This window comes from Dermacentor albipictus, chromosome 7 (genome assembly GCF_038994185.2).
Source record: "Dermacentor albipictus isolate Rhodes 1998 colony chromosome 7, USDA_Dalb.pri_finalv2, whole genome shotgun sequence".
NCBI classification, from domain to species: Eukaryota; Metazoa; Arthropoda; class Arachnida; order Ixodida; family Ixodidae; genus Dermacentor; species Dermacentor albipictus.
The window spans coordinates 60026955-60042139 of NC_091827.1; the positions used below are offsets into that span (position 1 = coordinate 60026955).

Consider the following 15185-nt stretch of genomic DNA (forward strand, 5'->3'; position numbering starts at 1 on the left):
TGGGTATCACACGCTGTTGAATTAGCACCACGTAATTACTCGTTTTTACAGCCAAGCTGTAATAGAGAGTTCGATGGAAGCCCGTCTGGTCGGTATAAGACATGACAAAAAAGGACGTAAAGTAAAACTTATTAAAAGACATCACGTTTCGGGGCTTTCAAACGAAGCTTCCATATGGAATGTATGGACGCCGAAACGACTCGTCTTTTATTAAGTTTTACTTGATCGGTGTACGTCTTTGTTTGTCAGTTTGCAGCGAAGCTGTATATGACCAGCCGATTCGTCTGTCCATCCGTCCGTTCGTCCGTCCACCCATCTTTCTCCTGTACGCCAAAAACTCCTCTGGCGCAACCCCATGCGCATGTGTGAAAAATAAAGTGGCGTTGGTCGCTCTGAATGCTATCATCTTCCGCCAATGTATTAAAGTGCGTTAATGTTTACCTTTGATGGTATCAGTCGTGGCGGTGGCTCCGAATGTTATCTTACCGGCCATGCCATAGCCCAGGGCCTTCATGGCCATATATACAACTTGGAATGGCGGAGCCCCTTCGCTCCCATTGGAGGGCCGAAAAGCGTAATCAAACGTAGTAGTGTACCCATTAATCGTTGACATTAACATCGACCCAGCGCGGCCCACCGGAAAGCGGATTGTATCCTTCCTGTTGGAAGTGTTTGGGATTGAGTGCTACTCGGACATCAATCTGCGGACCACGCGTCACCGGTCATGCAGAGATTTAACCTTTGGCAAGAACGTCTGTAGTATAGCAGTACAAACGATCACTGTGTACCACAGTGATGACAAAGTGATCATCACTGTGATAAGGAACGAGACGAAATAAGACTTGAAAGTAGCGAAATCAGGTGTAAGTAATTATACAATCTACATGACAATAAATATATATATCAATGTAGTTGTACACATAGTAATCCCAATACAGCTTCTTTGGTTATCCTTCTTCAATGAGCGAAAGGGAACTAATCTTATTTTTTTCCTTAATATTCCCAATTCCTGATTTCTGTGTGCTAATCCTAAGGCCTACATTTGTCGCTACGTTGCCACACATATTCGCCAGACTCTGTAAACCCCTTGAAGTTTCCGCTCTTAGCACTATGTCATTCGCATACATAAATCCGGATACCATCTGTTGCACCATTGGCCCATACGCGCGTAGGAATTTCAAAACCTAATTTACTGCTTTCCACTAGCCTTTCTATGCCTTTAACATAAAGCAGCTAGCGTTGAATCTCTCGCCAACGTGGGTCACTGAGTATGAGCCACTGCCGTATGCGAACAATATTAAGAGTTGCCATAAAACGGCTTGTCACGCATCTAGTCTTGGAAGCCAAGCTTGGAGATCTCGGCACTCCCACCGGATGGCGCAACGCTTCCAGAAAGACGCGTGAGAGAGGAACCCGGCTGCCTTACGATGCCTTTCTCAGCGCATGCACTGGCGTTCCATCCTTCTCGGCGGCTTCGCGGGGCATCGCCAGGTGGCGCAGTGTGTTCAAACGGAAGCCCGAGAAAGGAGTCTGCTGCAGTACGCGCCTCATACACAGTGCTGAAGTGACTAAGGCAAGAGTGGAGACGGGTCACGAAGAAGACGATAAGGATATGCGCAAATTTCCAACTGGTTTTTAATACAAAATGGTATGTATATATACTATAGCGCACTTGATCATAATCAGTTGCAATCGTGCAAGACAGCATGGTCATCACAAATGAACAAGAGCGCATCATGGCCAGGCCAAAGCTTACGGGGGCCTCCACATACAGACCCCAGGAATGCAAATTCTTTAGCAGTAAATGCTAGGGATGGTTTGCTAAAGCAGTTGCCTTCTGCGATAGCCGCTGCCTCAATGATGAGTCTAGTGTTTTGCTGCGCGTTGTTTACTATTGTTTGTGTTTCTTCAAAGAGCCGGAGGCTGCCTTAAGCCTTGGCCTGGCTATGGTGCACTCTTGTTCATTTGCGATGACCACGGTGTCTTGTACGATTGCATCTGATTTTGATCAAGTGCGCGAGAGTATATATAACTACATTTTTGTAATGACCGCCAGTTGGAAGTTTGCGCTTGTCCTTGTCGCCTTTTTGTATCCCGGCTCCAGTCTTGTAGTCACTTCAGCATGGAATACCAACTAGCCTGGTCTCACACCCTGCTTCAGCTCATACACAAGGCATTTGGACGGTGGCAATAGGTTGTGTTGCTATATGGCTTCAATGCTAAGAGCATTACCGTCAACAGTCATCGCTATATGGGCTCTACCATTTTTTTTATCAATCAATCGCTTACAATAATATTTTTACTAGTCCTTAGTACAATTCTTGGATATAACGTATATAATTGGTTTGGTTTACACAATTGGGTGAAAAAAGCAACAAAATATCCAAACAAAAATTTTTGCGGATGCGTTCTATTTATTAACACTGTGAAAAAGAGGCTGGCTGTTACGTAATGTTACAGTCATAGATGGCGCTAGTCTTTTTGTCATTTAATATGATAATGAAAAAAAAACAGGCCCCTCAAGAACTCAGTTCATGCACAGATTTTTTAGTGTCAGGTATCTTTGGCATATCCTTCCCATATTTTGCATATCCAAAAGAATCTGCCGCGACAAATAATTGTATCTTGCCAATTGCTGCATACCTGCTTCAGGTAGAAGTAGTGAATCCACCTCGACATCGTAAAACATTCAATTAGCTTTTCTTTATCCTAAGAAGCGTACGCTGAGAGCAGGGAAAATAAAAAAATATGGGGTTTTACGTGCCAGAACCCCTTTCTGATTATGAGGCCCGACGTAGTGGGGGACTACGAAAATTTGGACCACCTGGGGTTCTTTAACGTGCACCTGAATATAAGTACATGGGTGTTTTCGCATTTCGCCTCAGTGGAAATGCGGCCGCCGTGGCCGGAGCAGGCAAAATTTGGTGATCGTTATACTCACGACGCCACGTTCTCGGCGGCGTATTCAAGTTTATCCCACGCATCGGTGTCGTTGTAGTAGTAGTACCCAATGCCGACAAAGACCTTGTGGCGGCTGGTGTCATTGCCCAGGAGTTGTCGCATCCGCTGCAAAGCAAACGGCAATCGATTTAGGTCCGGCAGACTGTGTTACACCCTCTGATATCCTCATTTAATATTTTGTCTACAGCCTGAAAGGTGTAAGCACATTGTGCTTACAGCAATAGTAGGCTGTTTCTCACACTTATTTTTGAGTATATGATTGATTGATCGATTGACTGAGTGACAGAATAAGTAATTAATACAAAACTAATCAAATAATCAATTAGTTAATAAATAAATAATTATTATTTAATTAATTATATATTATTATTACTTTTTGACACCTAGTCTTCATGACCTCAGAGTGCGCGTTCGGAAAAATACAGCGTTTGACAGAGAAGCCAAGCTTGTGGTTTAGAGGGTTTTCCCATTTGGGGTTGTGCTCCCAATACCAGTTTTCACATTGTATGTCAGTGTATAATTTCGCACACTTACGTACATAAGCAAATGTCAACTTTATGATAGCGAAATAAAAAAAATTAAAAGAAATGTGTTTATTTGATGCAGCCAAATGTCTGTTCACCAAACACATTTGCCGCTTACAAGCTTTCGTATTCGAGGATACAGCATCGAAAACTAGCTTAGAATGCCAGAAATTAATAAGAAAAAAGATATACAAATTTCTGGATAAACTGCTGTAGGCTGTTGCTGCAGCGAAAATTGCGGCAGGCTAAAAAATCAAGTTTCATTAGACCTTGCTATTCGGTGTTCATCCAGTTGCTGTGTTCGTTCAGAAAGACAGTAGTGCCAGCCTTCTGACTTCATTTCAAAGCTAAAGGCATTGGCCATCTTAGGTACAGTATCTGATAGATTCCATCAGTAGTCAAACAACGCATGCTCTTAGCACAGCCACGAAGGCAGAATTTGAAACTAGGCGACTTGGAACCTCTTCGTGACTACAGCGTGCATTTAACTACACTGCGTAATTTCAGAATAAATAAAAACCTTGCTCTTGCGCACAGCTGCCAGCGCAAAGCTACCATGCGAAGCAACATAATTATCAGTGATTCCTCTCATAAGGAGAAAAAAGCGTTGAGAAATAGTGCATATTTGTTAATATTACTGTCAGACCATCAATAAAAAATAGTTGCTGTCCAATGGTTGTATATGGCAACCTCCACACCGCACACGCAAAACAAGGATACATGGTTCACGAGGAATGGTGTCAAAAAGTATACCATTAACGAAGCTGTCACAAACGGCGAGATCCAAAGAAAGAAAGCACAGCATAAGTTACATTGCGCTGAAATCAAAATATATAGCAGTTCAAGAACACTCTGTAAGACCAAGACCACTCCTAGAACAACTAGAAAACGTCAGGAGACTTCAAAACTACCATATATGAAGAACTAAAGGACAGTGTTAGCTTGTCAATAAAAAGCGTATTACATTTCACAGTGGGATCTTAAGCTTGTCAGTAAATCTATTACGCTTTTCAGGGGGAGTTTTAGCTTGTCCGTAAGCGTATTGCTATTGGAAGAGAATTTGATCTTGCCAGTAAACGGATTGTCCTTTGCGAAATACCGGGTCATCGGAAATGTAGACGTGAATGATTATGCTGCTGCTGAGTATAATGATCTTGGGCATTCCCGTTGAAACGCGGTGATTACAGAGTCGCCTAGCCTTCGTGACGTAATCTGGTATGCTATTAGTGCTTTTCATTCTAGCATTTCCGCGTGCACCTTTATTTTTTTTTCTCGCCCTCAAAAATTTTTATCCACCTTTTGCCGCTATCTATGCCTGTTAAGGAATCCGGTCGTATCGATCTATTCCCTACTTTTGTTTCCATCAGTACTCTAAACTACTTTTGCTTATGTCGTATGCGAACCGGTTGGCACTTCCCTGCACTTTTAATCCGAGTGTTCCTGAAAGGTGTGCGTTACCTACTCACTAGGTGAATACATTTGCATTCCATTAGGATGTGCTGAGCGGTTTCCGGATTTCTAGCTGCAGTAGAAACGTGCCTCATATTGTTGCAAACATTTGCTCCGGTACGTTTTCGTTCTTAGACAACCAGCTCTTGCCTCGTATAGCAAGGCACTGCCCTTTGTGTCATCATGCAGATTTTCTCTTGTAATTCGTTTCATCCCATTCTCGTAAATCTCCCTGATCTTCTTAACCTCCATGATTTGCACCTAATTCGCTGTCTCTGTTTCTCCCACTTTCTTTTTGATGACTCCTGGTAACCCATTTACATTTGAGATATACCTTGTCCCCGGCTGCCAACTTTCTTGGCCTATTCCTCCATTTTGTGTCCACGCTTTTGAAGTGCTGATACTTGTGCATTTTAGCCGTCCGTTTACTTTCATCGATGTTCCTGGGTCTTTCTTCAAAACCTTGCTCTGCGCTGGCACCTTTACTCCTCTCCAAGTTTCACACGACACTTCATATTTATTGTGGCGCCGCGAACAGCCGAGTTGGTGGCGCCATCTGCTGCCGCAGGTTTCAGCCAGAGATGACAGATCCGATGTTTCTGTGACGAATGATATTCTGCTTAGCTGGCAGTAACCTGACCACTTACATGCACCCTTTGTTATTTGTCTTCGACAAGAACAACCAGCTACAGGAAAACTGGTCCAACATGTTGTTCTTAGGCAAAACGTAACAACGTGCCGCTACGAGCGGCACGCTGTTACGTTGTTACGGCACGTTGTTGTAGCCACCCATGTCTCCAGTAACCCAATATTCCGTGAAGGTTAACACGTTTACGGACAGCTACCGGACACGTTTAGGTGAGCAGCCGAGTTGGTTGTGCCATCACGTGCAGCAGACTATAAACATAGAGGGAAAGGATTTACTATTACACTGACTAACCATACGTTGCTTAAGTGCCGATGTAAATCGTCGGAAGTGACTTGAGTGCTAACGTTGAGCCTTTCTGTTTTTGACCAGAACCCTCACGCAGCACAAGAAGCTTTCAAATGCGTTGTAGTTTCACAAAGTGTCAAAAGATGTATCATGAGCGTTGCATTGACTCATAGTGGAACTAGAACGCTTACTAGAGAGTGTGGGGCCAGTGTAGTAAGCAACATGGAAACAAAGAAGGTTAAACACAAAGTGCGAGGTAGAGAGACAATCTCCTGGGTGGCAGCAATGGAAAAGAAACAGACTATAAGCAACTCCCTAAGCAGCAAAAACGAAATAAGATGGAAACATGTTATGATAGCTAACAGGGAAATTCTACTTTTGGAACCGAGATCAGGATGCCTTGAAACGCGTAGCTATATAGCGAGGTGCACCATAAAAAGAAGAAACATATGCTTGCTGCATTAGGGCTAGGTAAACGACGATACTTTTTTCTAAGGTGAAGGGGATATCTACCGGGGTTTCAGTTTAGGCTTCGGTGCCCCCCTTGAAGCTTTAGGGTTCATGGATAGCAAGGGAAAAGTAAACATGTCCACAATCTAGACCAGAAGAAGGCGGTTGAGATTTGATGGCTGAAAAGTAGGGAGAGCACAAAAAACAGAGGAGTACAAAACCAAAGTTCCCAATAACGTCTCAGACATATTGACACAGGCCATAAATAACACGTGTAGGAGATTCGGGAAAGTAAGAAATATACAGTTTGCTGGGGCAAGCAACCACTTCTTTTCAAAGGGGATGCTAATAGCATGTATCCATCCATTAATCCATCCGTGCTGGAGCCTTAAACGTCTCCAGCAACCTAGCATTCCGTAAATATCTGTCCAATAGAACACCATGCTTACAAAATTTATCTGGTCGTTGACGCCAGTGTGGTGTACGTGTAAGTGGCAAAATTGCGCGGACAGGACCATCACTTACGCTAAGTACTCCTGGCACTACTGTTGTGGACACATTCTCAACCTCGGCTCTTGTGCCGTAAATGTCCAGGATGCCGTAGTGGTGGACTCGCGACTCACTCCGAAGTTGCTTCAGCTGGCTCCTTATCGGCGTGTTGCTGAACATGTTGTCCGCCACCATCCTGCGAGCGAATCGAATCGTGGCGGGACATGATAGTCATGGCGCGACCGAGGCTCTCTATCACGCAATTTGTGCTATATAATTCTTACTATGTATAATACCTAGGATGAAAATCTCGTTCCACCATCCCATTTACGAGTTTAATTACAGGTGTGTGTTCCACCACGGCAATTTGGAGATGCGAGTCTGCGAGGCACGCCTCTAATGTCACTCGGCCTTGAACGTAGCCATTACCTCCCGAATAATACAAGCAAGTGAAGAAACCAGAACGGACTGTTGAAAGTGAAGAACAGTGAGCGCAGACATTGTAGTTTTATTTTTTTTTTCAACTTTAGCGGCCACCGGTTCTCTTCGCGTTTGACCTAACTGCGTGACTCAGCGCATATCACCGCGGCTTAATAAAGTGAACGCTGTTACACTAAATGCTGTTACACATTCAATTTGAAAATTTTACATTTTTACAAGCTGCAAACTCGTCAAGAATTAGTAAGTGAGAAAGATGAAATGCTGCTAGCCATAATGGGTCTCTCTAAATTCATGTCTCTCCGATAAAGACGCCAGCCCTAAGCCACCATATGTCCAGATTCCAGTGCAAGCAACACGCCGGCAGCTCCAGTTTTGCCGCTCGGTGATTATAAGAAGCTCTATGTTCCCCAGTGTTCTGCATGCTTGCGGGTGTGCCCGGCATTGCTGCGACGCCAGTGCCAGCACAACAGGACCATTCGCGACATGGCACACAATTCTACCACGTGCGCGTTGTTCAACTTCAGGCCGATCCCATTTCACTGAGCTGTCGCTCTTACCTAGATTTTCCTACAGCGCAAGACTCGCAAGTGAGTGAAGGAGGCCGGAAGCACAGAACGTAGTCAAATGACGTAAGACAGGGTTAAGTGGAGATGGTTATGAAAACGTTTCCGTTTCCAGCGGACATATATGGGCAGATTCTGACGCAAAATTCTAAATGAATTGTTTAGATGATTTGAGAAACGCCTCGGCTAAACGAGCATGGTGTGTCCATGTTCAAGTGAGTTATTGACTGAAAAGAGCGTAATGGTTCCTGTAGTGTTCAGCCGGATCTTATAGCGTTGTCTTGCCGTGTTTGGAAGCCGAAACAAACAGAATTTAGCTCCTACGAGAGACAGAGCAGACGGTGTTAGGAACTAGTAATATCCACGTGTAATGAGATTCTGTCCAGTTTAGGAAAGTTCTTACTTGGGCAAAGCTGCCATGGTACAATCATTCGGCCAAATGTCGTATTTACCCCTCTTCTACAGAAGCACCGGGCGGAGATAAAAAATTGCGTGCCCTAAGCAGAGTGGTTAGGTTTGTGATGCTCAGAAAAACTACAGCCGTGGTATATTAGCCACGTGCCCCTATTAGCTTAGTTGTGGGATACGTCGGCATCAGGTGAATCGGCGCTCACTCCCCTCCCCCCCCCCCCCATTTAACTAGTACAGTTTTTCAACTGTGCTCTTCCACATCCTGGATATTACGCTCAGAAAATCTAAGCCTGAATGACAACTTTCCTATTGCATCCTGTTGACATCTACAGACGCCGTAACGGTTGGTGCAATGTTGTGTAAGCGTAGATAAAATGGAGAATCGCTGAAGTCAGCGATCTTCCAAAGGCGCACATATATAAGGTAACGCACTAAACAAGATTATGAGCAATAACACGCCTGCATGACAATATATACTATGCAAAGTTTACACCACAATCCAGGGTAATAAGAATCAATTTATATGGACTGCTTATTGCTTAAAATTTTTGCACGCCTCTAATTTTTAGTGCATTAAACCCGTACTAAAAGTCGTTGTAGCGTTGATCTGGCGAGCTTGAGGTTGTGGCTTCCACCTCGGCCGCGGCAGCCGCCTTTCAATGATGGCGAAATGCAGAAGCACTCCTTTATTTAGATTTAGGTGCACGTTTAAGGAAAGCCAGGCGGTGAACCTTGATCCGCGATCTTCCCTGGGGCGTGCCGTACGCTCAAATGGTCGTTTTGGCATCATAACACCACTGAATTTGTTTCTCTTTTTATTGGCATTGGACTTTCTCTTACGAAACCATGTATACACACTACTTGCGTAATCATATGCAAAACGTCGCCAAGACATTTCTTTTCTTTAGTTTGCCTTGGCACAGGGACGTCCAGAGGGCATACATAAGGAAAGCTAATGGCCATAGTAGACAAGAGCTGAAAGGGCATAAGTGTACAGGCTTTCAAAGGACAGTATACGTGTTTCACACAATAGCGCTATAATATACAGGGTGTTTTTTTATACTATACAGCATTGTTAAAATCGCGTGTTCTAGATAGCAAGATTCTAGTCATTGTGCCATTTCACTTCATTACTTGCGCAAGATATCAAAATGCATGTGGAAACAAAATTTTACTCATTCATGATTTAACCATCACTTTACGGCGCAATTCGCACTTTGCGAATCATAGGTGGTGAGTTGGCAAGCCGTATCCATTTCGAACGGATTCTCAGGACGGCACCAGTTTGGAAAGGTTCATTCCTGCTGTGTGCGAAGAAGAAATTGATCGGCGTTGCAGATATTTTCAGGTTTGAAAGCATGAAACGAAGTGTTCTTGTTTCTCTTTTCTTATGAATTGAGTGGAACAACACTACACCTTAAATACAAGTTTGAAAGCGCTTCTAACGCAACGGGTGCTATCCTCAGAATTTGTTCGAAGGGACGTGCCTTGTAAGTAAACCGACTGAAGTTGTGTATTGCAATATGTGCTCGAAATTTTGTAGAATTGTAAAAGGGCGTTCCGCCTCCTGGAGCAATTAAATTCAATGGTTACGATCGCGCTATCTGGTAGAGGCAACTCTTAAAACCTGTGATAGTCAAGACAAAAACCCGATATGTTTCCTGCAGATCTATAGAATGCGTAACTGAAGTAATAAATGACTCCGCGGTTTCTACTGATTGCCTTCTCCTACTTTGTATTATGAAATCAGCGCGCATATATTGCAGAAGAGAGTCATGGAAGCAAAACGGCTGCTTCGTAAGAAAAGCGTTATTAGCTTTCTCTCGCTTGGCCAACTCTACAAAGTGATTGATTAGAACTGATTCGTGGCAAGCTTGTGAAAACGAGATTATGGTTTCCTGGAAAGTCCTCCTGTATTTGCACCAGAACTATAGACAGGCTGCCCTTGCGCTTCTATCTATTTCGTTGGTACGCGGTTCCTTCAATGGTAGAGGAAACGTTCACTGCTTATTGCCAGATGAGCCGCATTCGCGTGTGACGTTTGTGGCTTATATTAAACAAGAATAGAAGACGTTATGTCAAAAAAGGCGTCTATATAATAACAACCGAAAATGGCGGATTTTTATTGAGCGACTCTAGTGTCTGACACATGCTGAAACTAACGCGAGAGGTCTCCGGCTGATTTTGGATGACTATCCGAGGTTCTCTACAGTAAATTAGCATTATTTTTTATTTCCGAAATTTCAGCCTTGATTGAAACAAGGCGCCGCAATTGGGAGTCGATTCCTAGACCTCGTGCGCCACTTTGGATCGTTTTTCTCGCCTGATGAACGCTTCTCTGCCGCCGCGAAACCACAGCCTCAAAAAGCAAATTTTAGGAACACCTCGCGAATGATCGATGGGGTTGAACGTCCTGCAGCAACAGTGGGGCTGCGAGAAGAAATATTAGCTGCTTGGGCAGGGAATCGAACCAGCGACCTCCAGCACAGCCACCGAGACCCTCCCCTGTTGCCCACCCCCCACCCTTTGGCGGGTGACGTCACGAGCGTCTTGTCAGGAGTGTCACGTGGACTCACTTCGAGGTGAAAGAGAGGCCGCACGTTGTCTGCCGATAGGTGGCGCAGACGTTCCTGAACGCCTCGAAGCTCATCTGGCTGAGGACCGCACGCACCGTCCTGTTGAAGACCCGCACGTGAGTGAAGACCACGATGTCGCACGCATTGTCGGGCGGAAACAGCGGTTTCATGGCAGCCGCGGTCGCGCCCACCGAGCACATGAGCGGCGGGGGTGGCGGCGGGGGTGGCGTCGTCGATCGGGCTACGAGAACCAATGAAAGCGAGGGCAGTTAAATGGGCGTCGCCGTGATCGTCATCAATTAACTTCTTCGCGATGATAAATTGGCGTTTTGTGGCGCAAGGGCCGAGTATATGGCCATAGAGTGCCAGTACTTGCTCTTAAGTAGGACCAATAGGGCACACCCTATATAAGCTTACACTTGAAGTCCGCATTGAAGGAGACGGAAATACGAAGAGAAGGACATATGGGCGAGCGCTGTCAGACAAATGTTTATTAGTAGCAGAACACCAGTTTAGTACACATGCAATTAAGAGATATGCCAATATAAACTCTATAAGAAGATGATCATCATCATCAATAGCTAAGGCACCAGCACTCTTTGTGCCAATGAAAGAGAACCTCTACATACTCATTCTCATTATCATTATGTCATCGTCGTCGCCATAGGTTTCGTTATCATCTTACTATTTCTTACGCTATTTACACCATGGTAATGCGCTCGCTTTTAATAACGAATGGAACGAAAGAAGTTTTGAAATCCGCGCTCCTGGTTGGCTCTTTCTGCATTAGCGCCGCAGAATGAAGGCGATGGGGCTGGCGTAGTTTGCTGATCTTTCCCAGTTGAAAAAACACAACGCAAAATTTCAGACTGCCATATTTTGGGATGTTCTGTAGTCCGACGTTCTGTAGTTCTTCAGCTACACCTAACTGAAAATTGACAGAGATGTCTTTAGGGCTACGTAAATGTGTTAGTGCAAAAATGTAGAAAGTGAACAAAAATTTTCGCCGGGGATCCGAACTTGCGACGTGATGATTCTGATCCCATTATCTTACCACTGCCCTACGCCGAACGTGGTTAGACTAGTACATTTCATCCATGTCAACAGTAACAATCGTTCTCTTGGCTGCTCTTTACATTTGTATGTTGAGAGAGCAATGGGTTCGCTTTCCCTTCGCCACGTAAACTGGCGCCTCTCTAAAAGAGAAGTGTTACCATCGGCCTGTACTCCGTGAAATGCTAGAACATCAACTTCGCTTTACGGTATCTATACGGGTTAAGAAATTCATAAATAGACCACGGTGACCGGGGACACTGTTAGGGTTGTTGCTGCTAATTTCGACAGCTGTCACTCGCTCTTTACACTTTTGAGCGCGCATATAATTCTTGTCTTCAGCGCAACATTGGTACATAAACGTTCACGAATAAATGCTCATTTAAATAGCCTACCCGTTTCTCAGGACAGCGCTTCTGCCAGAACACCGACAGCCGAGCGAGGAAGATTTTCACCCAATTTAGCGGAACCCAAAACTTATTTTCCGCTGAGCAAAAGTTTATGCAATATTTCTGGGAAATTAACTAATCTGTCAGAGTTACACCACGTGTCAGTCCACAGGCTTGTGTACCTCATGTTAGAAACCAAAACAAAATAGATGCGCAGTCGTTCCCGCAGACGCTTTTATTTCGATCAACGGCCGATTATGAGGAAGCTGGTAAAGGGGGTGATGGGTGCCTCATCGTCACGGCACAATTACGACAATTTTCATGCCGGTGTCGATGCTAGCAGCATTGCCGTATTCAGAGGACGCATCATTGAATACCATGCAAGAGAAAAGTAGTGTGCACACCACTGATGTGAAACTGGCATAAAATTTGAAAGCGTCGCAACGGAAAGCGCTTCTGTCTCGGCGTCAGAACTTATGTTGTTGCTATAAAAAGTGGCACATTTCTAACGCCACGAAAGAGTCTGCCGTCACGACAGAGAGTTCCTGTTTCGACGTCAGAATCGCTGTCGCTACAGAAAGTTGTTGCGAATTCAGAACTCTTATTGACGAGACAGAACACTTCTGTTACGATTTCTGAACTCTTGGTCATGGCGACACAATGTTTCTGTCGCAACGACAGAATTTCCGTCATAACGTCAGAATCGCTGCCGCGATAGAACAATTTTGCTGCTACTTCAGAACTCTTGTGCTCGCAGCAGAACCTTTTTCCTGGGACTTCCGAACTCTTCGCAATCGCGAATAAATGTTACTGCTGCGACGTCAGAATTCCTGTCGTAACACCAGAAATGTCTCTCCCAGCTACACAAACGTCAGGAACTTCTGTCGTACGGAAGCAATTTCTGTGGTCACGACAGAAATTTCTGTAGTTGGCATGGAAATTTCTGTAGTATCGACAAATATTTATCTTGTCTTTTTCAACGGGGTTGATTTCAGCGATCATTAAAATTCAGCGTGTGTCTGCGAGGTGATCCCATTACGAGGGAGAAAACCTTTCCAAAGGATCTTCTATATCCCCTGATCTATATCTGCCGTTCTCGCCTCGTTCCTGCGAATTTCCTAATCACCTAACTCTGTGTAACACTCTACTACCTCCCACCTCGCTTACTTCCCATTGAACCCATTTAGTTACTGTAGTAGACCATTGCGTCTGCGTTTGCATTGGATCATATTCCAAATGTTACTTCTTCCTTTCTGTTTAAAAGAGAACAATGTACACCTCCATGGCTATGCTACTGTACACTGTTATCCTTCACCGTTAGGCCTAATGTTTCTTCGTTCCATCCCGAGCTGTGCGGTCTTTGACTTCATTTTCAGTGTGTTATTTTCAAAGGTTTTCTCTGATAGAACTACAAGAATGCCTTGATTTGCTTTTCTTGCCAAGTATGTCAGAAATACCTACATCACTTGGAAGCATCTGCCTAATTGCACTCCAGATCAAGCTTTTACTCTTCTGCGGAGTTTCAGCTCATAATCTGCGTCAACTCTGGGTGCGTGACCTCAATAAATATGTTATTTGATTGCTTCAAGGAGCTGTTATTATTCCATTCGAGTTTGGATCGAATACTCAGGACAGCTCTTGGAATCAGTCGGTCCCTTTTAAGTTTATGCTCGAACCGCATCGCTGGAACATTTGTTCGACGTCGCGGATTTCAAGGTGTATTTGCATGCATCGGCTGTTTGTCTTGCAGAAAAATTAAGAAGACTAACTAGAATGTTTTGCTTGAGAACACAGTGTAACCCTTGCTAATAGATAAACCCAATTCGAGTCCTCGGTAGAGGCCTTCAATATCTATGATGTGTGGTAGTGATATTGCGGGACCCTAAATGGCACGTGTCCCCTCCTCTTTTCTTCTTGTTTTAATAAGGCATCGCTCACTTTGAATTATTCCACAAGGATACTATTTACCAATCCAGCGTACATTCAAGACATTTCCTGCAGTTTGGGTCTATACAGTAATTGTCGCGTAGCGCAGCATCGTACGCAGGCAGTTACAAACGCCTCGTATCCATTTTGCCTCCGTCTAGCGACATTGCGTTCTTGCCTGTTTCATTCAAAATATCACGCCACCATAGAGTGCACGGAGAAACCAGCTTTCGCGGATGAAGGCAGTCGTGAGAGCTGAATGTTGGGCAAACGCTCGTACTTGTAATGGGGAAGGCAGCGTAAAAACCACCGAAACGACAACGAAAAAACGCAGTAAACAGGGCGGCAGAGGAAGGGAAAGGCATGCCGTGTGCTTAACACATGATACAGCAAGCCTGAAGTGAACGTTCGACATAGTACGAGAGAAACGGTTACTCAAAAGTTCTTGAAATCAAACCGCCTAAAAGATTTTAGCAGAGTGGCGACATATTGTATAAAGTAAAATAAAAAAAGAACAAAAAAACGGACTCGGACAAGACAACACTAAAAGCACTTCGTTGTGTTCAATATTGTCGGTGACTTCATTGTGAGCTTTTGATTTTACGTTATATCATGAACAAATTAGTCCAGCAACGAGCCTTGTAAGAGACATTGCGACTCTTTACAGTAACGGAAAGACGGTGCCGCTGATAGCAGAAGGTTTGCTTTGTAGTCTGATTACTTTAACCCTGGGGGTATTTTTGGAGGTGACGCACTAATGACGTTCGTTATCTGGAACCACTTTTGTTTGTCTCTCGCATTAGCAAATACTTCTTACTGAACAAAAATCAAGGTGCACCTTGATTTATCTGCCTCGTTCTTTCAGTCTTTGCTCTATTTGCGATTTTCTTCACACTGCATCTATGAGCCTAAACAAAAATTCGCGTACGACGGTCACGCGACACTTAGCCGCGTTTATTAACATTTTATTATTGTTTTGTATAGCATACATCGCATCTGAGTTCGGATATGTAATAAAG

At 44.2% G+C, this 15185-nt stretch overlaps 1 protein-coding gene across 1 annotated transcript in view; it reads right to left on the reverse strand.

Annotated features, from left to right (window-relative positions):
• LOC135912634 (uncharacterized) overlaps positions 1-15185 on the reverse strand; it is a 37798-nt gene that overhangs the window by 13107 nt on the left and 9506 nt on the right. The window contains exons 4-6 of the mRNA XM_065445123.2: positions 10799-11039; positions 6844-7003; positions 2942-3066 (exon numbers count right to left, since the gene is read on the reverse strand). Of these exons, the coding sequence (XP_065301195.1) occupies positions 2942-3066; positions 6844-7003; positions 10799-11039 (526 nt within the window). The remainder of the gene's footprint in view (positions 1-2941; positions 3067-6843; positions 7004-10798; positions 11040-15185) is intronic.